The 24952-nt window shown below is 46.8% G+C and overlaps 1 protein-coding gene across 1 annotated transcript in view; it reads left to right on the plus strand.

The window, feature by feature from the left end:
• cntnap2a (contactin associated protein 2a) overlaps nt 1-24952 on the plus strand; it is a gene marked incomplete at its 3' end in the record, with an annotated part of 146261 nt that overhangs the window by 61799 nt on the left and 59510 nt on the right. The window contains exon 2 of the mRNA XM_076051133.1: nt 22641-22751. Within this exon, the coding sequence (XP_075907248.1) occupies nt 22641-22751 (111 nt within the window). The remainder of the gene's footprint in view (nt 1-22640; nt 22752-24952) is intronic.

A 24952-nucleotide genomic window follows, 5' to 3' on the forward strand; every position in this document is an offset into this window, starting at 1 on the left:
TTCACAGCCTCGAAGGTCACCCAGATTCGGGGCGAAGCGAGAGCGGGAGCTCCGCCGTTATTGTCTCTTCTCACGCTCCCGTCGGCCCCCTTTTGTTCTGCTCGCCCGTTCCTTTTAGCCGCGCGTCCGTGCGAAGCGTGCGCGCTTGGCGTGCAATTAGCTCCGTTCTGACCCGCGTGTCGTGATGGCCGCCCCGTTGAAGTGCGCCCTCGGAGTGCAAATTGCGTCGCCTGGCGTTGATTAGGATTTTTCTCTTCTGCGCCCCTCAGACGACGACGACAACGAAACGAAACGAAACGAAACGAAACGCAGCTCCACGTCCACTGGATGCCATCCAGTCATTTTCCAAACTCCGCCATGAGAACCGCTCAACACCTCCTTCTTCTTCTCTGCTTTCCGCCACTTTGTCCTCGGCTGCCTTCGCCGCCTTCAGATCACACTGCTTGTACGAGCGGTCGCACTGCTCCCTCACCTGGACTCCCGGACCTGCCCATCACTTCCTCGCCTCCTCTGTTGCCCGCCCCGCCGTGTCCGTTCACACGCCGTCACAGCTCGTCTCTCACCTCGCGGAGAGATTCCGCATCACTTCGCCCGACTCCCACCAGAATTCCTCCTCTCGCTCACAATCCCGCCTGCGGGGCCGCAGCCGCCGACAACGCGCAGACATCACACCTTCAATTTCCAGCTGCAGAATCATCGCTCCACCTGACACTTCTCTTCACCCTATGGAAGGAAGCAAACTCCTCCGCCATGATAGCCTTGACTCCATTTCCTCCATATCCTATCCGCTGCTTGAACCCTGCCGCTTTAGTTTTTGTCCTCACTGCCTCTCTGCCTCGGACATGCATTGTATCTGCTTTCCTTTGCTTCTTATGTTTCCTTTTTTTTTGGCCCAGAATTCAAAGTCTTGAATCCTGGATCTTAGATTCTTCCTCCTCTCTGAAATATATGAATTAAATTATTTAAGCCTCTTTCCAGAACCGAGATCAATTTATCATAAAATGGCAATTAAAGTATTGGATTGCAGCAGCCACAGTGTTGGAGAAAGATGGCCAAATTAATCAGAATATAGCACTATCTTTAAGTACTGACAGTAATGACAAATACTGTAAATTCTGGCATATCAGAATCATTTTAGCATGCACAGTGAAATTGCACTCGCCACCCAAAGTGATCCAGTGCTCCTGGTTCATTTTGAGAAGCTGTCAAGCCAAGTATTTTGAATTTCATCATCGCGTCATTTGTTTGATTCCACAACAATGCGACGCACACCGCGGACGTATTCGGGCGGCGCCGGTTTACAACTTTAAAGTCGGTCTCACGCCGCGTTTGGCGAGAGATTATCTGCCATCTCACCTCGTCATTCCATCACGGCGCTGTCGCCACAGAGCCGACCCGCCTGCCGGAGCGAGTCTTTAGTGCTAAATCCAGGCATTTCTCTGTGCCTGTGGTAAAAATATTTCTTGCCATTGTCACAGCCGACAAAGTAACACAAGAAATTACTCACAGAACTGACAAAAATCTAATTTATTATTATTATATTTGAGTATCGTTGGAAAGTAAGATCAGAGAAGTGCTCTCAAAGAAGCTATTCAACATCCACTCAATAGATTTTAAATTGGAGGTTGCAGGCTCTTCAGAACACCGAAAGCACCTTTCTTTGTTGTGCACGCTGGGAGGAGGGTGGGGTGGCGGGGGTGGGGGGGGTTGCTCTCGCTTCCGGCCACTGCCGGTGCCGGTTTCTGGAAGCGGCGACGTCGCAGCCTTGCTTCTCCGCCTGTCACGCTGACACAACAAGAGAGACGAGAAAGTGAGAGACACAAAGCTCGAGACTGGAGAAAAAGGCGGAGGAAACGAAGGGTGGAGGAGGAGGAGGAGGAGGGTGGAAAAGTGGAAAAATAAAACTGACAGCGTGAGACGAGGGGGAGGCAAGAAAGAAAGAAGGCTGAAACGATCGAGTTCAGGGGCGCGCACGTCTGACTCCCCTCACCCTCTCATTTTCTTCTTCCCCCCCTTTTTTTTTTTGTCTCGTCTTGTCTTAAGGCAAAAATCTTCGCCTTTCGCTGAGACCTTTCAAACGGCAGCTCCTTGATGTGTGCAACAGGCAGATAAGAAGACAAGAAAATATTGAAAATATTAAAAGAAGAAATGAGGCTGATACATTGTACATATATTTGTCCGTTATTGCTAGACCTGCTTGTTAAACAACCCCTTGGCTTTTGAATGAACAATAAAGTTGCAGATCTACATATACCGACCATACATATCTATACAGTTCTGTACAAACATTACATGTGATTTTTTTTTTTTTTTTTAAATCAATTATGCAGCCATTTGTAAGCGAGAGAAATCTAGTCCCCTCGATCCTTCTTCACCAAAAGTCACCCTGTTTTCTGTGATCCTGAGAAATATTTGATGTGCGCCCCCTACGGGCTCACTTGGAAAAGTCTCAAACAGACTAGAGGGGCCAAACTGTGTGCAGATCTTACATTTCTCAGGGGTTTTTTTTTCGCCGTTGAACCTTGTTTTGACCGCAGCAGGGTAAAGAATTTTCAGAATACTTGGGGTGGGGGGGGAATCCATTCCCTATCAGTGGGAAGAGCAGGCACGGAGACGCTTCATGCAAAAGAAGCAGCAAACAAAGAAGAAAAGAAGCGTTTCCCCCCCACCGATGGCTGTATATCAATCAGAACAGTGCGTGCGCGATACAATATTTTTCACCTCCGCCGCATACGTACACAGGAACTTGTGTGGGTGAAGACGTGCATGACAATTCACTTTGATCCTTTTGGATTTTATATAAGGTTCTTCCTCTTCTTTTTTCCATTAGTAAGCCTGTTTATAGGTTGCGGCATGCATTGCGCGAGCGCGCGCTCGTTCGCTCGCTCGCTCGCGCCGCAGTGCTAATGCGTGTCAAAGCAATCGAGAGCATCCCGCCGCACGCGGCCCGGTGTTTGCAGCTGTCATAAACAATCTGCTCCAGCGTCAGTTAGGCGGCGAGCGCGTGGGAGCGCTCGGCTGCTCTATAGGCTGCAACCAGCGCCGCGCGCTCTAAATAGACCAACCCATCTGCCTAATGTGCTCGGATCAGAATGAGCGATGGGCGTCCCATGTGACTTTGAGGGGAGTTTTGCGCGACAACAGGCCGTTGCGGGGCAGGCGGGGGGGGGCGGCGGCTTGGAGGTGTTGGTCTCTCCGACGGCGACTAGCAGGGAAAAAATTAAAATGGTAAAAAAAATAAATATATATATATATATATATATATATATATATATATATATGTATATGTATATGTATATGTATATGTATATATGTATATGTATATATGTATATATATATATAGGTATATATATGTATATGTATATATATGTATAGGTATATATATATATATATATATATGTATATATATATATATATATGTGTGTATATATATATGTGTATATATGTATATATGTATGTGTATATATATATATATATATATATATATATATATATATATATATATATATATATATATATATATATATATATATATATATATATATATATATATATATATATATATATATGAGTAAAGATTACAGTTCCAGCTTTGAAAGGTGTTTTTTTCCCAGGCTGAACTGATTTCACGGTCTCGTGTGATTAGGCTACAGAAACAGAGTGTTCGAAATAGCCTTTGGCCTGCACTTTAAAAACGCACTTGAATTGTGTAAAAACGGGACACGTGAAGAGTAGCGGATTATTGCATTTTGTCACGGAGCAAATGTGAATGAAAGTACCTTTTTAAAAAAAGATATTCACTGCAGCCAGCGAGGCTTAAATTTTATAGTCCGACCACAACTAACAGCTCCTCGCCAAACTGTCTACAATGTGCCGTGCCTGTCACCTTCTCCCCTTAAAGCCAAATTAAAATTTTGTGTCATCAATCCCTTTTACAAGGCAAGGATGACCTTCCTTGTAAAGTCTGTTGAAGTGTGATTGTCTTTGAAAGCCCCTTTGCTCTGGAGATTAGTCATATTTAAGTTTAATTTCCCCTCCTCCCAAAAAAAAAAAAAAGAAAACTATAACTACGGCTTTCGGCAAGCTATGCAATATATTATAATTTTCTCCCTGTCTCTGAAATGACACGTTTTATGAATCACATTGTTCGCCGGCTCCCCTGCTCGGGTCCGCGTGCCAAAACAACTTTTTCTTATTTAGGTCAGAACATTTTTCTCCCCCAAACAGGTCAAAATAGGCCATAATACGGATAATAAGTCATAATCTACCTGGAGGCATTTTGCTAAGTTGAGTGATTAATAACGGTGACTCAGCAACAGTTTCAGCCGGGCGGGAATAAAAAAAAAAAAAAGCCCTGCATCACACACTCACTCTTTAGGCTTTGGAATAAATACAGCACGTCAGTGCTTTACCCTAAGTTGATGAATAGTTGAAAACGCTCAAGGTATCGGTCATGGTATGAAATATCCTCCCTGTTTTTTCAGTGCCCATTATGTATTGACATCAATGCGTTTGTACAATCCTCCACATCTAAAAGCTCAGACGGCCGCAGATGTTTCCTAGAGTGGAGGCCGCCATCAGTCTCGCCTGCCGGTTCATTTTTGATCTCTTTATTTGGCAGATATATTTCCTGTAATTACAAGTGAAGTGGTGTTGGGCGGGTGGGTTCGGGGGAACCATCTGCTTCCCCCATCCTGACCCGCACGCGCCCTGATTGTGGATGAAAGCCGCCGGGCCCGCCGCTCAACCCGGCGCCGTCACCTGCGGCTTCCCGCGAGGAGGAAGTTCGTCCAACTTCAAAAAAAAAAAAAGGCGTTTGTGCGCGTGCCAGCGCTTTCCGCTTTTTCTGGCGCCAGCGAGAACCCAGACTGAACGTCTTCATTAGGATGTTCTCACGCTCGTGCTTCATTAGCATGGGGAGAGGTCCCCGCGAGGAAAACAATTGCGTTTTCATATAGGAAAAAGAGAGAAAACCTCAGCTTGTTGTCCCGTCATTCTGGTTTTTGTATCATTTTCTTTTGCAGTTTTCCCAATTCAGAATATGACCCCGGTCCCCGACGGCGGGTGCAATTTGAGGGACGCGTGTAGAGAACAGTGGCGCTATCAGAGGAGTTGTTTCCCAGCCGCCGAGACTCTCTCGCAGCTGCAGCTGTTGTCTCCGCTCCAACGTCCCCCCCCCCCCTTCCGTCATCCCGCTCGACTCTGAGGGATGCGTTTCCAGAGCAGCCATCAGCGCGCTGCTCTTGCGCCGCGCCCATCTGTCACGCTCCCTGCCGGCATCTTGATAACGGCGAGTGAAAAAAAAAAAAAAAATGGAAAAGAAAGGACAGAACTACCCTCACGACAACCGGAATAAACACCAAAATGACCAGTCAGTGTTTGTTGGGATTACTCCATAAAAGTAATCCAACTACTGATTACTCCTTAGAAACGAATCAATCATCAATCTGCGACATCATTGTTTTCGGTTGCTTTTCTAACCATTTTGTGGATAATAAGACATTTTTAGCTTGCAAAATATTTCAGAAAAGTAATGGAATTGTTACTTGCTAAAGTATAATTGCCAATAAATCCCATTACATTACTCTGTTACTAAAAAAAAGTAGTTTAATTACAGTCGTGGGTGGATTACTTAGTAATAGGGCGGAGACAGCTAACGTAAGCCAATTGTCATTGTTTAGCCATTCATTATGTTTTCAACTAGATAATACCCATCTATTTCCAGCAAGTTCTATAATTACTCTGGATAAAGTGCAAAGCGAATCCAGGCGGCAACGAGCGTGGAATGCAACTTTGCACACATATGAATAAATACATGAGCCAAATTCAATAAAGCGGCGGGAGAACATCTCGAGCCAGAATCAAACAGGTCTGACATTATCAGCAGTGCATCGTAGTGTGTGTGTGTGTGTGTGTGTCAAATTGTAATTGGATGCTAACTCACTGTCACAGGAATAAGCCAGTCGGGGTCACAGAGCTCTAAAGAGTACCTGAACTCTGATTGGTTTTCTTGCGTAAAGACGATGAGTTGGCCCCGCCCCAACGCAATTAAAACACAATGGCATCAGTCAGGCTCATTCCTCCTAATAGAGCAGCCCTTTGCAGCCGATAGCCTCTGTGCTTTAACGTTGAAAACATGGCAGATTTTGTACCAACCACCAGCAACTCTGGAGTCTTTGCACGGCCTCCAAATAACACAAGAGAAAACTTGTAAAAATGCATTCATTTGCCCATTTCATTCAGTCCAGGAACCGTTGCCTCGCAGTTAGCAAAGCTTTATAAGATCTTCCTTTGGCTTCGAGGCCTCTTCCCCATCGCACTTGACTTGTGGCAGCCTTCGACTGAGAACACTCGTCCCGCATTTTTGTTTCTGTCTCTCCGTTGAACCGTAAACAAGGTTTTTTTTTTTTTTTTTTTATTAAGTTGGCGGCGCAGCTCTCGAGCTCTCATCCTTCCTGAGCAAGGTTAAAATAAAATTGCATTTTCCCCCCCGTCCTCAACACAATTTCCCCCTCGGCCTCGAACTTGAAAGAAGCCGTTGTGAGGCTATTTTTTTTTTTTTTTTTTTTTTTTAATTCCATCTGCCTTGCGCAGACATATCAGTGCATCTCCTTGTTGGTAATTAAGGGTCTAATTATTAGACGTATTCCCTCAGCAGGGGGAACTTTGCAGGAAAACACTGGCTGGATCTGTGTTACTTGGCGCTGTTGATTGGAAGTGAATGGAGTTGTGATGTCACCCGTCAGATTGACATTGATTGGTTTTTTTGTTCTCTTTCTCTGTCAAGCGAGGGAAGAAAATGCTGCTTTCTGCTTCTCTCAGTCAACCTTTTCTCTCCCTTCTAGCACACCCGCTTTGCACAGCGGGACGTCTGAACCGATTCTGCCTCTGGTCCCCCCCCCCCCCCCTTCCCCCCTCCCTCTCTTCTTTTTTTATGGCATTGTTACCTTGTGGGTTTCAAGTCCTTTGTACCTGCAGCAAGAGCAGCTGCCGCTCGTCACAGAAATGGTATCCAAAAAAAAAAAAAAAAACCACCTCTGAAATAGTCTGCAAAATTTACTTTGAATGGGACAATTGTGGCAAAAATCCGAATCTCCAGTCAATCTGCCACACTCCGTGCAGCCAATAGCTGCCGAGCGACAACACAGCAGCTGTGGAACAGTCGCACGTGTCCAGCGGCCGTGATGTATGCTAGCTCGGAAACACGAGGCGTCGCTCGCAGCATCATAATCGCTTTCGCTCAACGATTGTGCTTTTCATGATCACGGCCGCCCCAAATCGTAATTGACACTAAAACTCGATTAATTGCACGGCCCCACTTTGAACCTTCTTATAGATCGAGGTGGCGGCGGCGGCGCGTTGCATGCGTGACAATACATTAACGCTATCAGGATTCTTCCGCTATCGCCTCCTCTGCAGGAATATGAAACCGCTGCCCGTTCGAAATGTCCCCCTAATTCCCTCGCCTGGAGAATTGGAAGTCCTAAAACTTTCACTGCCGGCTACGCATTGCTGTGACGGATGCTCACGAGGAGGATGTGATCTGGGTATTTTCCATAACGTCATGTACGGAAATTGCGTGTGCATGTGCAGCAGGGCGTCAGGCGCAACAATAGCACACTTGCTTCTGCCTAAGATGAGTTCTTGTCCTCAAACGTAATTCCAATCAATATTGAGTAATGTTGAAGTACCTTAAGGCCTCATTACAACCACATGCAGCTCTCAGTTATTGATTTTTCTTCAGCTATTCAACAAAAAAAACATTGATTTAAACATTTTCTTCACCCAAAAGGTAGAAAGTTGGCTTAGTTTTTCTCCAACTGTCAAAGGTAAAAGGTCAGCGCCTTGTCTTACAGGAACGGATTCATATTAGAATTCAAAGCGGCACTTTAGGCAAGTGTTAAAAGCGCTCCGTGTCACTTTCTTTTGAAGCGCGTGGCTAAACGGAGGTTGTGCAACGCCACATCTGATGCCCTTGAGGTGTTAAATCAGCCCTCCGTTTTCATTTCCTGACATTTTTCTCTCTTTTTAAAAAAACAAAAAAACAACAACAAAAACCTGGAAATATTAAAAGACCAGAGGGCAAAGAAAAATAAAACAAAGTGAACAAAGCAGTCGAAAATGTAACCTTGTCTCGCGCGGGGGTTTATAGTTTACACGCATCCGGCAGGGCGACTGTTGCCAGGTGCCCTTTTAAAACCCCCCAAAGTGGACGGGAACGGGAAGCAGCAGCAAAATCAAGTACGGATTGTGACATAAGCTAAGGCTAAACTCAAGCTAAGCTAAAGCCTCTTTAGATGATCAACTCCAAGCGACTGGAGCGGCTTTGGTCCTGCACTTCTTGTGACGAATGAAGTGAATTCATTTGTAGAAGTGAATTTTGGGTCTTTTGCGCAAAATCAATAAAAATCAATCAATAAATAAAAAATAGACTGTGAGCAACTATCAAACTTTTGTTATGCGTTGCAGTGTTGCAGTCAAGGCCGCACCAACCGAGACCAAGACATTATCATGACTGGAGAGTGTCGAGATCCACAGACATTTGGGTTCGAGACAAGGCCAATACTTTATATATCAGAAAGAAAAATAACAACAAAACAGAAAAAAAAAAAAATGAGCGGTATCTTTCTTAAATTCAAGTTTGCTTCTAAATCGAACAGCAACATCTCTTTTCAGCAAGGTATCCTTTAATCATTTTCTTTCAATTTTGCTGCTGCTGCTGCGCAGGTGTTCCGCCGTCCTCGGTCCTCCCGTCCTCCTTTCTCTCAACCACCACTCTGCGTTTACTGCTACGCCGATCCCATCTCCCTCCCTCCCTCCCTCCTTCTCCTCTCTGCAGCACCACTGCAGCTCCATCAATCACGCGTATGCAGTCACACACACACACACACACACACACACACACACACACACGCACACACGCACGCACGCACGCCGAGCCATTCAGCACCGCAGCAGACAAAGAGTTCTCTGTGACAGACGGCGGAGAAGCGTGTCCGTTTCACGCGCACCCGCGTGCCGCCCGCTGACCTCGTTGTTAATTCATAAAGCCCAGACGGACCCGGTTGGAGACGTACTGATTACCACTTGTTTAAATCGCGAAATTTTGTCGCAGCCCGTGAGTTGAGTTTTGCTTTGTGGAGTTCGGTCGGGCAGGCAGAGAAATGCTGTGAGTGCTCCTCTATTTGATGCTCTCATATCCAGTTATTTTAAGCATAATGGAGCTTGTTTATGAGCGAGTCGGTACGAGAGAGAAGAGGATGCCGAGGACGGGGGGGGGGTGAGGCGGGAGCAGCTGATTGGCTGCGGCCGCCCCTGAAGGGATCGACCCCAGAGGAAAGGAAGAAGAATAGCTTGTTGTGCGAGGATATTTTGGACCTTTTCAGCAGTCACTTGTAGTCAGTCGGTTGGCGCGCACCTCCTTTAGCTTTGCATTCTGTCAATTTTCTTTTTTTTTCTTTTTTAAGTCGACGGCGTTTGCGGTCTTGCGCCGTAGGGTTTTCACTAAACTCCTGCCAAAGCCGTTCGGGAGAAAGGCTGCCACATGTTTCTGTTGAGCAAATCCTTCGGTGCCGTTTGATGTTTTCATTCAAATGCGAAAATGCCACCCACATCTTATTTATTTTTTATTTTTTTAAAGGGGAAAAAAAAAAACGTTTAAAAAATGCCACTATGTAATCTCTTTGGCAGCAGCCATTGTTTATAACCCGCAGTCGCCTCGTCTCCCTGGTCTTATTCTGCGTTTTTTTTTTTTTTTTTTTTTGCAGAGCGGCTTGGAGCAGAGGCCTGCGCTCGTGTCTTTGTCCGCGAATCCGAGACCGGTATAAAAAATTTAAGACCGATTGAAAACTCCTGCCGGGCGGAGCTCAGCAAGATGGACGAGCAAGACGTCGGGGTTTAATTCCGAGCGATCCGGCAGCCTTTGCAAGGTCAAAACTAAAAAGATGGGAGTTGAGGCTCTGGCCCAGTTACCTCTCTGTCTTCCTGCCCTTTGCATATCTTAGTCGAAATTGTGTTCTTGCCGCCGCCCTTGACCGCTTCTCTGACTCCGATCTGGTGTCTGTCCGCAGTGGCTGCACGGTGGCCGGCCGCTGCCCCACACTGGGCTGGATCAGGTGCAGAGGAGTGGGGGATTATTTGCAGTGAATCAGTCCTCTTCTTCTTCCTCGTCCTCCTCCTCCTCCTCTTTAGCTAAAATGTAAACTGGAGTAGCGCTGATCCACTCTCTCGCAGTGCACGAAACAAATCCCCAATAAGTTATTTATTACATCTGTGCAAACAACGAGAACTCCTCCCGGAGTCGAGCGGTTCGCTCGGAAATAAATGACTTTCACTCAGTGGATGTCGAGACCATTAGGCCCCGCCCGCCCGCCCCGGCCGGCTTCACGCGGGCCTTTTCATTTCATGCTCCTCTCCATGTGGAAAATGTCAGAGGAATTGCTGTGTCTTGCGTGGTGGGACTAATTTCACATGAAAGGCAAAATGTATCGGGGACAGCGTTGCCGGTTAATGATACTTCACACTGCAAATTAAAACAAACAAAACAAGTGTTTGCAAGCCGGGGAGAATGACACAATGGCGATTACAGCGGAGCGTAAAGACTGTTTTCTCTTCTTTTAAGAAAGAAAGCATTATTGTAGAAATTGCTCATATGTTACTGTCTTTGATCGTGGCAAAACAAAAAAAAAAAAAAAGAATAAGCAGCACTACCAGCTGTAATTTGCTCTCTTTGTAATAACTCCCGTAGCCGTTCTCGGAGCCTCAGAGCCTATGTTTCATTTCATGGTGTGTGTTTTGCAGATTGCACTGTTGGACTAATGAGCAGGGAGACAAAGTGGGCCTCAAAATCATTCCTCCTTAGAGTGGCTGTTTCAAGAATAAATCACCTCTTAAATAACCGAGGTGTTTGTGGGAACCCTCTTCAAAAGATTCATTCGGGTTGCCAGGCGAGTCAGTTTTGCTTCGGGGTTCTTTGCAGCGCTGTCGTACGTCAGCCCGGCGTACTGCCGTCATAGCTCGCCTTTGGGTTTAAGCACCGCGCTCGTGCTGGTCTGCATTATTCCACCTCGCCTCGTGTTGTGGTTTTTTTTTTTCTTCCGTTGCCGTGTGACGCCACGCTGTGTCTTGACTTTCCTATGCAGGCACCCCGACAGCGAACTCACAGTGGGGTTAAAGCGTTGACCCGTGATAATATGGCTCCGCTGGTGAACCGGGCCGATCTGCGAACGTGTTGTGCGCTGGACCTTTAAGCAAATTTGTGCGCCCACGAGGCTACAGCTCGCTGTAGTACTCTATGAAATACCTCCACTGTACCACTCCCTCTCTTTTCTACATCCATCCCTGTGTTTCTTCTTTTCTAATTTCGGCAAACGCGTTTGCTTCAGCGGTGCTTCCCGTTTTCTTCCTCCAGTGCCTCGTGGACGCTCCTCGTGTCATCACGGTTCCACCACGGTACTCCTTGTTCCTTTTCATTTCTACTTCGGTGTTGCCCTTCGGAAGCCTTCAAAACCTGATCAATTCCCCCACTCCATCCAGCTCCTGGAGATAATTGCAGGGAGGTGGCAGACACGAGAAGGCAAGACGTTGATGACGGATGTTGGAGCAGGAGGAAGGACGTTGGGGAAGAAAGGAAAAATAAATGAAAAGGGACAGACGGAGAATAAAATATAAAAGGATGTAAAATATACCGTTGCACAGAAGGGAGGTGTGAAAGAAGAAGAACTCGACCCTCCTTAAGCGTTTGTTTTTTTTTATATATATGAAAGACGAAATGCGTCACTTTCTAATCCACTCGATTAGCCACAAAGAGAAAAAAGAATCTCATCTGAGAGCTGCGGATATTGTTCTGGTGACTTAGCGGAAGAAACATTAGTCGATTTGTGACAAGCAAACACGTTTAGCTCCTCGTCGGGGCGCGGCACAAACAAAGCCAACCGCCGTAAGCCTGGTTGTGTGCCTGCTGGCCAGGAGCGACGCTAATTCCCGGCGCGAGCGCTGCCAGGTTTCACCGACACGGAGAACAATGCTAAATCCTCCCCCGAAGAGGAGAGCCGTGCAGCCGCTGCCGCAGTGGGCTCGGCAACAACTTTGGGTTCCTGTCGGCGTGAGTGTGATGCCTGAACGAAGTGCTGCCCCCCCCCACCGGTTCCCATTAACCTGAGGAAGCCCCCCGTGCCGCAGGAGGAGGGAACCCTAATTTGTCAGCCTGCCGTCGGACGTGGAACTGAAGGTCGTTTAGCAGGCGAAGTTCACGTCTAATTACTACTGGACTTCCCCTACTCCTCCCGGCATGAGTTGAACACACACACACACACTCACACTCACACACTCACACACACACACTCACACACACACACACACACACACACTGGGTAGCTTTGGCAAGGATATATACATACAAACTACATCTCTCTGCTGTTTGGAACCAGTCTGCTACTTCTGCTAGCTAGCATGATCTGCTAGTGGGCCAAACTCAGATCATCCTCTGTGTTTAATTAGACGAGGCCAAAACACCAACACCTTCAAATGTCGTGGTTCGAAATCGCCAGACACCGAATGCTATTTTTTCCCTCCCTCACACACTCTGTATTTCGCCTCATCTCTCCTTCTCCTCTTTGTCTCCTCCACCGTGATGTATTTCTCTCATTGAGGCCATCGCCTCGCCTCGCCTCTCTTCTCCTTTTTTAATTCCTCTCCCCCGCAATCCCCTCGGACTCGAGTACATCTGAAGAGAGCGGGAACTTATCGATCGCGGCGCTACATAACCTATCAAAAGGAGAGACTCGTCCTCGCCCTCTTTGTTCTCGCCCTGCAGCCGTAAGGGGCCGAGATATATCATAGGAATTCAGAGGGCAACGGGGCTTAAGGAAAAACTTGCACATAAAACCCAGTGTCTTTAGACTGCATGGCCACGACCATTCTAGACGATGAGTGGAAACGTCCACGTGGTCATGATTGTGAGATTTCGACCATCGGCAGGGGAGCCAGGAGAGTCGGGCTTCGTCAACAGCGGTTACCTGGCAACCAATGCATTGTTTTGTATTTCTGTCGCCTGGCGTCCAGTGAAAGGATATTACCAAGAGGGTTAAAGGCTACAAGCTAAAGTACCAACAATTATCACATGCTGCAAGCAGCAGGGGTGCTGCACTTGGGAATCATTGGATCGACTCTGCTGCCTTCTATTTTCCCCTCTCTATTTTTTTACTTACAGTGACGTACTTACTAAGAAATAACAATTTTACCGTCCTCATCCGCTCGGCAGCGAGAGGCATTCAGATGACTTTCTCGGCGCCTCTAAATGTCACATTTGCTAGTTAGAATGACAAATAGTGCCCCTGACAGATTAAATTAGCTGTGGCTAATTAACAGCGATTCCACAAGGAAGTCACCCAAAGGCCAAAACAAATGTGATCTTTTTAAGGTGGCGCCTGGCGGAGGGAGGAGGAGGGCTTCTCTCCCAGCGCCAGCCGTGCCATTCCAACCGCAAGGAACATATCTAATTTCAGAGCTGACTGTTGCTGCTGTGAGGCCATTATAATATTTATATTTGAAAATGATACGTCTTAATGTGTCTGTATCTATGGTGGCCGACAAGGGCCAAACACAGTGCGACTGCCTTGTAGAAACTGGCGTGAGATGTCCTCTAATTGAAGGTCAAATTAGCGTGCTAATCCGTACCTCGCTGCTATTGTCTGAATCACCGTCTTGTCAGTCATTTTCAGTCTGCCTGTGTGTCTCTCCATTGAGCTGTTCCGCTAAGAGCGCCCCCTGCAGGTTTGGAGCACTTCCGTTGAAGGGGCATTTTCATTGTTTGCATGCGTTCTCTTGGTTTGCATCCGTTGCGTTTTGCATCGCTTCTCTGTTTGCAGCACATTTGATGATTCATTTTATGTTTTTATGTCTTGCACGATTCTCTTTGTGTACGTTGTTTAGCATTGTGTTTGTTTCCATCCCTGCAGCTGTCTTTGGCCTTTGTCGGCCGCTGTACATACCTGATCCCGATCAGCAATCTAAATATAACAAGCAGCCCATATTGCAAAACCTGCGTGAGTCCGTTTCTGAGACGGAAAACTTAAAGGAGCAGATGCTCAGTGGGACTTTCCTTTGCGGAAACCGCATTTTTTTTTTTCTTCTCCTCAACGCCTCCCATCCTTTCTCGCTCCGTCTGCCTCAGCTCTGCGTCCCTCTGCATCCTCCTCACGCTGCCGCCGCACATATTGTTTCTCAGCATGGCGGAGTTTTGGGCTTGCAGAAGGGAGGCGGAGGGGCGGAGGGAGTTCTGGCCGCCAGATTGGCTTCAAATCATTTTTTAGGAGTCCGCAGGAGGCCGGAAGAGAGGCTCACGACTTCTCTCCCGCTACTGTGGAGGAAATAACGAATGGCTCTTCCGGAGCCGGTGATTTGCTGATTGCTTGTGGTGGCTCTGTAGTCACTCACAGGGGGGAGAAATGATCACAAACTGTTCAGCTTTGTTATTATTAAGTGTTAGATTGTTATGCTCCAACTGTTTTTTTGTTTTTTTTTAAGCTATTGTGCTTTTCTAATTCTTCTTTCTTTGGAGTTTTAGATGTTGAAGGCAGATGATCTTATTTCCATTTTTGCACCTTTTGTGCATTGTTACATTTTCTTCACCATATTTTTAATTTGCAGCGCAGCTCTTCTGAAATCTTACCGCTGTGATTTCCTGAGTGTGTGTGTCATTGCATCTTGAGTACACGTGCCAGTGTGTGCAGCGGCCGGTACACCAGCTAGTTAATATCAAATATCCCATGAGAGATGCTGAAAAAACATAATCATCTCCGTGCAAATGAACACATTTCAATCAACTCTCGAACTTGACACCAACATGCAGACGCACTCAGCAATCAAGGCCTCGCTTTAGCTATTAATGTTTTCGATGCACGTGCGCTCCCGTGCTCATTAGAAGGTATTTGCTGCATCAAAATCTGTTTGTTTTTTTTTCCACCCCTGATTCAAGTCGTGTGTGAATCACAGAGCATTCAATAGCACATGCAATATGCATTTTACCGTCGCCTGTCAAGCGACTTCTCTCGCTGACCCTCTCGACCCTCCTCCTGGGTGTGAGTCCGACCAGCTGTGCGGCGAGCCGCCCAATTGGAAAATCAGCCGATGATTGCGTCCGCCGAAGATGAAACAAGCTGTGACCGCGAGTTGCCCCCGCGCGAGAAAAAAAAAAAGCGCGACGGGGACGCGCGCATTAACTCGCCGTGTCCGCCCGCTGCCCTTTTGTGCGGGAGATGACTTCCCACCGCGGCGCCGTCCCCCTTTGCTGTTTTTAAGCCGTCGCACCCCTGCTCCCGCGCTGCGACCCTTGTGCGCAGGAGGAGTGTATCACCAAGAGATGGGGAGGGTTTTTTTTTTTGTTTGTTTTGTTATTATTCCCTTTCTGGCTCCGAGTGCCAATGGTCACGGTCCAGAGTTCACCGGGAATGCGGCTGATGTGACCCGGCGTCAGTCGCGGCCATCGCGCACCGTGACGCCAGAGGGGGAGCGCGGAAATGATGAAACCACGTCGGGTTGCCATGAAACTGCAAGGAGACTCCCTGGGCATCCTGTAACACCCAAACACCAACTTCTGTCACATGGGCAGCAAGTTAACCCCACCCCCCCGATCCCCACAACCTATTGCCTCAGTTGTTCCCCTCAGGGGCAGAACGGCTGTTTTTGCACCTCATGACTTCCTTAAAGTTCCAGCATTTGATCAAAGTGCCGCCGGCTGATGTAAATGGCACAGAAGTGACGTCGAGAGACGTCACCCAGAGCTCGTTTGCATTCAGTCGGATGCACTTCAGTGCTTTTTTTCATTGTTAATTCGCTGACTTTGCACTGCTTGGAGTTCTGGGATGAATCACCGGGTCTGCTGTTTTTGTCTTTTCCCTCAAGTCCCACCTGCCAGTCGATACCTTTTTTCAACCAAACCTCTTTGCGTCCTTCATTTCTGTCAATGTTTTGCTTTGGTGAGTCATAAACTATATTTTCTAAAAAAATAAATTAAATGATAAAAATACGTACCTTCCAGATGAAGGAAAGTTTCATCAAAAATGAATGATAATTCAATCATTTAACGAAGAAAAAAAAATCACAAGAAGATGATTCAGCCGCCTCCCGTATCCACAAATTAACAGTGGCAAGGGGAATCAGTCATCCCGAGCAGCCATTTAATTACGGGGATAAATAATAAATGAGCCGACGTACAGGAGGCCCGCGAGGACTTATTGAGCTGCTCGCGCTATCTGAGCGCAAGACTGACGAGCTCCCGTCCTCGTGCCATTGAGGGATGTGACAGAAGGTTGGCTAATGACGTCCCGCAAAACCTGCAAACGCGTCCCCTGCCTCCTAAGGCAGGTAGGAAGTGACGCACTGAAAGCTGCGTTTAATGTGTCTGTTGTAAAAACGCACGACTGCAGTTTGCATTATGTACTGAACGTTGAATGGACCCCCCCCCCCCGCCCCCCAATCCCCAGCTAGCAGCGTTTCAACGTCTAAATTTCCCTCCGACAGATGGATGGACGTCTTGTTCGTCTGCAGAGAGGAGCCTGTGTTTGTCTTCATCTTGTGTGTGTGTGTGTGTTTGTGTGCGCGCCGGTCGCCGCAACCAAAACATCTCGTTTATGCGCTCGCGTTGGCACCGGGCAGGCGATCTGTTGACAGAAAAGAAAAAAAAAGGAAACGATTGGTGAGGCTTCCAAGACATGAAAAATGAATCTGGCCCCAGAATTCTTTTGGATTAGCAGGCTCAGGCGAAAGAGCTGGCGTGTCTGGAGGTGGCGGCGGGTAGGAGGAGGAGCAGTGGGGAGGAGGGAAGGTTTGGGAAAGAAAAAAAAAAAAAAAAAAGCAAAATGCACAGCAGCAAAACGGTTGGATATTGAAAACTGTAACGATAAAGAAATGTGGCTGATTTCTCTCCGGAAATTTCACTTCTTTTGGCAACAAGACGATGGCGCAGAACAGCCAAATCCTTTTCAAGCCTGAACCAAGCTTGAAAGGAATCAGTTTCTCGCCAGTCCTTTGTTTCATCTTCCCATTTCAGAAAGCCGACCCTTTGTCGAAGAGTCAACAGGCCATTTTAATTGCAACCTTCAGTGTGTGAAGCGCGAGCTTGTGCTGAATGCACGGTGAGGCTGACGTGTGTGACGCACACTGCTTGGATCTATGGAACTTTGATGCTTGTCATCCAGGCTTCTGGGAGTCATGTCGGAGACATTGGTTGGATTTGACACCTGGTATAAATGCGTCTAATATTTACTGGGTTCACAAACAAATATGCTGTAAATCCTGTGTTGAACTTTCATGTCTGAAGGCTTCAGCAGAAATGAATGGTGACACAACAGCAGTTTGCGTTTGTTTGTTGTTGTTGTTTTTTGTTGTATGTTTCCTGGTTTTATTCCGTTTCCTTTTTCATTGTGTCGGCTCTCTTCTTACCTGCTTTCTGACTACACTTTAATTCCACTGCTTTGGAGATACTGCATTATTTTTCATCTATTGATCGGCTGTTTACCTTAGTTGTGCCAATTGTGTTTTCGCAAGTGTTTACGTCCTGCCGTGCATTCAATCACAAGAATAGATAGGATAACGGCAAAATGCATTTGCATTCGAGGTTGCATGCATTCACACCACTGAAGGTGACTTCACCCACTAGTGGAAAACTGGAATGCCACAGTCTGACTAAACTAATTATTCAGAATAGACCCCAGTGTTTTGTTGACTTGAGGTTTCCTCCCCTGTATTTTTTATGTAAAGTGAGCGCAAGCACAGTATATTCACCCCCCTCACGTAAACATCAAAACGTCGACGGCCCATTTTATTAAATTTTCCACGATGCCACGTTCACTGCTGTGTGCAAGAGGCTCGGGAAGCAGCGAAGATAAATTCCGAGTTCTTCATTGGAAATGTAGTCGCTGGACTCCTGGGCCCCGGGTGATTTGTGTGCCGTTCACAGCTAAACATGTTTATTTTTCCTTAAGGACAGGCATTTTAATATGGCTCTTTGAGTTATCGACTCGCTTCAGAAACCAGGTTCGACAAGCCACTCGGAGGAACTGTCAGTTTTTGGCTCTCTTGCTCTCGGCGCCAAAACTGTTTGACTTTCTTTGCTTGGTCCGGTTTCTTGATTTAACAAAAAAAAAACCACAAACAAACAAAGTAAAGAGTTGTCGTCGTGCTCAGTTACCTGCGGAAATTCTTCCTCCAATTCGAGCTCCGAGCTCTTGGCTGCTTAAGTGACCGTGACCGGTATCGTGTGTCTTCCGGCGAGTCATACAAGTGTTTACCACTGAGTTTTTGTCGAAAGACACTGGCAAACTGCTACTCCATGTGCAGCCATCTGCAATGCCAATTACGGAGGTCTCCTCTTCCCGTCATGGAACATCTGTTAATTTGTGTCCTATAGCTCGGTGTGAATCCCACCGGGGACCTGCTGTCATGCGGCTGCAGGTGCGCCGCATAACAGGCTTGTGTACCTGGCCAGCTAATTAGTGGTCATTTGGCCCCTTGAAAAACCAACAACAACAAAAAAATTCCTTTCATCTGACTCCTTATGAAGTGAGGAGCCACTTTCTCTCTGCTGCTAGACATGTGGTGTGTACTTTAAAAGTCAATTGGGAGCCATCAAACTCCATCGGAGACCAGAGCATTTTACTCCAGTTCTGAAGACTATACACTGGCTCCCAGTCAGCTATAGAATAGACTTTAAAGTTCTGTCTCACTATCTGCAGGTCAGATAGTGGAAGCCAGAGTTCAAACTAAACATGGCGAAGCAGAATTTAGCTGTTATGCTGCACACAAAAGGAATAAGCTGCCAACAGTAGTGAAGTCAGCCCCAAGTGTGAACATGTTTAAATCCAGGTTAAAGACTCTTCTATTCTCTCATGCTTATAATGGAGTGCTTTTGTTCGTCTTATATTTTATTATCTCCTTTTTGTTTGTTTTCTTTATTACTGGTATTGTTCCAAAAGTTTATTTCCTAAATGAGGTCACCATATATGAGGAAACCCCCATCATTTCCATCGTCCACTTGGTCCACTCTTTAGAAAGTGTGTGCTTCAAACGCCCCGTTCTGGAAACCATCCCTTTGCGATATCATAAAAGTCATTAAAGTTCACCTTTGCAATTGGATAAGTTAGAAATATCCTAAAACATTGCGTCTACGCCCATCAGACTGAGCCAGAGTCAGTCTGCCCTTGGCGTCCTATAGCCCCTAAAATAAAGCGTCTCTGCTCAGATGGACCTAATTTAGTTTCAAAAAGTTTTTGGAAGGAATGAGGTCACCGTGGGAGGCCTGAGCGGGCGCTGCAAAAACAAACTTTAGTCACGTACCATATTTCAATCAACTCCGTTTCTTGCCCACACGCATTTCAAGCGTGCAGCGGGCTAAAAATGGAAGACACAGAGAGCCGAGGCTCCCCCGATCGCTTGAGGCCACGTCAGAGACCAAAGGCATTCACGGGCTGAGGCTCACGCTCGCTGGCAGTTTTGGATCTCCACGTGGCCGCTGACATTTTGGACAGTTTCAACTGTTCATTACTGACCGAGGAGGGGGGAAAAAGGAAAGTAAAAAGAGAAGAAAACTCTCAGGTCCCCGAACATCCGCTCGCGGCGTTTGTCAAGAGGACAGACCTGACAGTGCCACACTTCCACAATCATTAAAGGCAGACAGGCCATTTTTGTGTCATCTGCTCAGCAGACTGGCAAAAGAACAGCGAATGTTCCTCCCTGTTTGAGCGACTCGCCAGCCACACTGTCGAAGCGCGTCGCAAAGTAAGGTGGGGATCTTGCAAATCTGCTTTGGAACAACTTCTTCTCTTGCTTTTACCTTTTTGTTCATGACTTTTTACCCAGATATGGTCCTGAAGCTTCCTTCCTTTGTAGGATGCGTCCTTCCTTTACGTCCTTCCTTGGTAGGATGCGTCCTTCCTTTGCATCCTTCCTTTGTAGTATGCGTCCTTCCTTTGTAGGATGCGTCCTTGCGTCCTTCCTTTGTAGGATGCGTCCTTCCTTGGTAGGACGCATCCTATGAATGACACATCCTTTGAAGGACTCATCCTGCATAGACTACTTTTTAGAGTCAGCAGATGTAGCCGGGCGTTGGTAGAGGACGGGGGTCAATTGCAGGCGTTGGCAGAGGTCGGGGTCATCAGGGGTCGCGTCGGCCACGGTGGCTCAGTCCCGCAAACGCTGCTTGCAGCTTTAATTGTGTTTGCAGCCTTCTGCAAAAATAATTGATTATAGCTTCCTGCTCGGAATGAGGCTTTGTTTGTATTGCTGGAGGGGGATTTGGTCACTGAGCAGTGCCCTTTGTGACATCACAAGGGATGGTTACCAAAATTGGAGCCATGTTGAGGAAGAAATTAACAGTCTTTCGTCACTTCTGGGTAGTTTAATGAGAAGCCGGAGAAAAATTATTGACCGGAATCATTGCAAAACAACAAAAGGAGCCTAAAAAGCAACCAGCTTGTCACACACTTGCGTCATTGCACTCTCTCTTTCTCTCTCTCTCTCTTTCTCTCTCTCTCTTTATTCCAACATCTGTTATTTATCTCCTTGGAAATGTCACAATGTTGTATAAAGACGGCAGTACCCTTTCCCTGTTTTCTTTTTTCCCTGTTTCCTATTTTGCCCGGCGTATCTCTTCCACGGCCCCCGCCTCTTCCCCTCCCCGTTCCTCCTTTCGTATCCCGCCATCATGTGTAAAATGATCCATCTCGCACTCTCCTGGGGGACAGGCTGGCATTTGCACTGGGATTTTGTAGTCGTTTTTTTTTTTGCCTCACTTCGATGTACCTAAACATACAGATCGCTGTGTGCAAATATCACGGGCCACGATCTCGCGCTCCCAGTCCTGACAGCCACAGGCCACGCGACACGGAGGAACCGTGTGTGTGTGTGTGTGTGTGTGTGTGTGTGTGTGTGTGTGTGTGTGTGTGTGTGTGTGTGTGTGTGTGTGTGTGTGTGTGTGTGTGTGTGTGTGTGTGTGTGTGGACGCCGGGGTAAAATATGGATCTGGGATGGAGGCCACAGACCATTTGCTCCTCCCCACAGAAGCACTCATACATTACTGGGCTTTCCGGATGTTATTTGTTTCCCCGTGAAGCCACCTGTGACGCGAGGTGATATTTTTCAGCGCGCCCGGGCGAAACCGGCACTCCTCTGACTTCCAGCCACAGCAAGCGGCGCCCCGGACGACACAGCCGTGCGCAGAAACGCGCGATGACTGAGAGCCATTGACTGACCGCTGCTGGCCTGACAGCCCATTCACAACCTCTCTGTGCGAACTTAATGTACTGAGGGAGTGTTTTTCTTGGTGGACTGTGAGGGAATGCGGTTGTTGATTGGCCTTTTTTTGGCAACCCGAATGCGTTTCCTCCTCGATTCCTCGGATTTTACTTGCACCTGGTGGCATGTTGATTTTAAAGTTGGCATTGAGGCAGCACTGGAGCTAAACCTCCTGAATACGCTTTCCCCCCTAGAAAGCACCCCAAGTCCCTGCATCCAAGGACTCACACCTGCACAATGATATTCACTGTAACTTGCAGCAGAAAGTGTTTTTTTTTAGTAGTTTTAAGCAGATGGACATAGGCTGCGTTCAGACTGCAGGCGAATCTGATTCAAATCAGATTCCTTCTCAGATTCGATTTTTAGGGCTGACTGCTCTGTTCAGACTGGGCCACATTGTTGAAAACTACTTCCCAAAGGTAGTTTCAATCCGTTTTTGCAAAAAACGTGACTGTTCAGACTCGAAAATAACCATCCGGTTTCAATCGAAACAGATTTTGGCTCGCAGTCTGAACGCGGATTCAGTGGCTCATGATAAATTTAATGACTGTATGGAACCTTTTACTTATTATTTTATTACTGTGTATTATAATTAGCCTGTCAAGGTTACATATGATTCCTTTCCAGATAACGGGTTAAACAAGAACTCGTTTTGAAAGAATATTAGCCGCTTATTTTAGGATGATGAGTGGAATAAAATTAGCCGTGAATGTGTGTAGGCTGAGAAAAATACTGGATGTCATAATCAGCGTGACCAAGATTAAAGGAGGTAGAAGAAGAAGAAGAAAAAAAAAAAAACAATATTCAATGCCTGGAGCAAGTAATAACAATACCGGGGTCATGGCTGTGCTTGATATCTCAGAACATTTCAGTTCATGTGCTGAACATCAGGGAAACGCAGCCCTTCAGGCTTTTAACACATACACTTGTTTGTACCGGGGCTTGTATTGAGACAGGAAAAAAAAAAAATTATATTTCACTTGATCAGATATTTGGAAATACGAATGCAGCAGAGATTGAGGCAGAGACTTGCTTCAAACCATGAAATACGTCTCAGTGGTGTCGAGGAAGGAAGCAGACAGTTTTTTTTCTGTACATTGTGTTTCACGTTTCGAATGAAGTTACGCATAAAATCTGCATTATTCAGGCGGCTTGAATTAATGATGGACCCCAGCGGTTCAGGTCTTTCTGAGCTCAGCTAGAGAGCCGAGCCACATTCCTTGACCGACGCAATGAAACAATACTAATTATCAACCTTTCTTGTCTTTCTTTTTCATCTACCCCCACTCCCTCTTACCCCCACCAACCCCCCACCACCCCACCCCACCCCACCCTCGCCGGCTCTGCAGAAAAGTGCGACGAGGCTCTGGCGTCCGCTCTGCCCCACACGGCTTTCACCAGCTCGTCCGTCTTCTCCAACGGATACGCGCCCGGATATGCCAAGCTCAACAGGAGAGGAGGTGAGTCTCACAGAAAAGCCAGCTGATTGCGTATCGATCCAGAGCCCCCGCCCAAACCCAAAAGCACATTTCGGGATGGATCTGTGGGCCGACTAAGAAAAATGTGAACTGTCCGTCTGCAAAAGGTCTTGTTGTGAGTTGTGGGTGCGACTCCGTGTTTCACGCATCAAAGGGAGCGTTGCTAAATCCTTTTGCATCTGTCCAGTACCTCCATGTGGTGCAAAAAACATAGAAAGTATTGTTATGCAAAGTGGATAGTGGATTTTGTTCTTATTATTCTCTTTATGCTAATGGACTTTATTTACATCCTACAGTAGCTCCTTCATCCTGATCTTCTTCTGTTGTTTGAAAACGCCTCCTGTTGCAGGTTGGCAAGATGGATGATCTTTGTTTTGTGGCTGCACCCGCAAAACCCCCCCCCCCAAAAAACAGCACCTTTTTAATTAGCGTTTGAAATGTAAAGCAGATTGAAAGCTCCCACTCCACCACGTCTGCGCATGGAGGCACAGCGGTATGTGTGTCTAATTTAAGAGGGGTTCTTTAATGCGCCGTCGCCTCCTCCTCCTCCTCCCCCTCTTCTTTCTCCATCGACATTTCTGACGCTTCCTGTCTTTACTCCTCTCTCTCTCCCTCTCTCTCTCTCTCTCCCCCCGTCCCCCAGCTCCATCCATTATCTCGGCAACTCAGACCGAAGCTCATTTCCACAGCGGGTGGGGAGTGGAGGTGGGTGGAGGGAATGGAGCCAGACAATTACGTCCCTCCATGTTTACACAATTAATAATTCATACTTTTACATCTAAGATAGTCACACTGTACGACCGCGACGACAGAGCGGCGCGCCAGCAAATAAAGCCTGGGTAATTCTCTGTTTAACTACACTCCTGTTATTATTGTTATTGTTGGTATTATTAGCATCGCAGAGAAATAGAAGGGCTATCCCTGCTTTGACAATGACAACAACAACAAGATGGAGGAAGGGGTAAAAATTAGATCTGAGGGTTGAAGTCCAAACACGCTATCGGTCGCCTCCTGTCACAGGCAGGGCCAGAGGCGGAGCTCGTTCCGGACACGGGTTGCTTTTTAATGGACTAAAGGTAATCTAAATAAGGGAGTGATATATCACTCTGGAATTATTTTTTTTTTGAAATGTTAAATGAGAGCCCAAGGCAGTTTGGCTGGCGCTTTCCAGAGTGATTAAAAAAATTTAAAACGACCATGTGTGACGGGTAAAGTTGACTTTAAAAGTTGACTTTAAATGTCGCAAAGTCATTCCAGGGGGGAAATGTATGTACGGCGGTGTGGAGGAGGGTGGGGTGGGGGATGTCCAACGATGCCGCTTTCATTCTCTCGGTGACGACGTGTCCTTCGACGACACTGGGCACAGACGACGAGGTCGTCACCCCGTCAGCATACTGAATTCGAGCGAAAAAAAAAAAAGAAAAAAAAAAGTACACCTTGATGAGCCTCTGCTTAGTCCGAAACGCAGCGGCTCGACCCAACGGCCCGAAAGTCTTCGTTGGCCATCTGAATGTCACAGCAGAAGTGTAGACTCAGAAGAGGTTTTGTCTTTTTCCGACCGTTCTTTGGTTCCGGCTGAAAATCAGCAGCTTCTAAAACATTTGATTTTTGGCTCTTAAAACCAAGACTGGAGGCCCGACTTGCTAAATGAAAACACTATTTTGGAACCTTTAATGACTGAATGTCTGTGGACCATTACCATTACTCCATTACTAGTTCTCTCCCAGAAGATCAGAGGTCCTATTAAACACTTTTAATCCAGAACTCAGATCAGTCTTCTTCTCTCAAACTGTCTACTTTCTATTTAAAATAGAGCTCTTTGTTTTGGAGGTCTGCGGGAGGGTCGCATGCAATCGCGTGCATGCAAAGATCAAAAATAAACACGCTCGTTGGGTACGGTGCTGGGAGAGATTTGGCAGCCTAATCGTGTCTTTACTCGACATGTCTATGCGTGGCGAACATCCGCACGCCTGTTTGCACAAAACCACCGCCGCCAGGCATTACACGTTTGAACACACTTAATACCTGCAATCGCAAGCTTCTTAACGTGCATTTGCATTGAGAGGAGCAGCATTACCGCCCCACGCTCGCCTTTTTGTTCATCAAATGAAAAAAAAAAAAAAAAACAGAACGCCCAAACAACCCTCCCTCCCCTACACACATGCAAGCTGGAGCAAAGTGCG

Source organism: Nelusetta ayraudi, unplaced genomic scaffold, assembly GCF_046127955.1.
Source record: "Nelusetta ayraudi isolate G7.1 ecotype Tasmania unplaced genomic scaffold, CSIRO-AGI_Nayr_v1 ptg000132l, whole genome shotgun sequence".
Taxonomy (NCBI): Eukaryota; Metazoa; Chordata; class Actinopteri; order Tetraodontiformes; family Monacanthidae; genus Nelusetta; species Nelusetta ayraudi.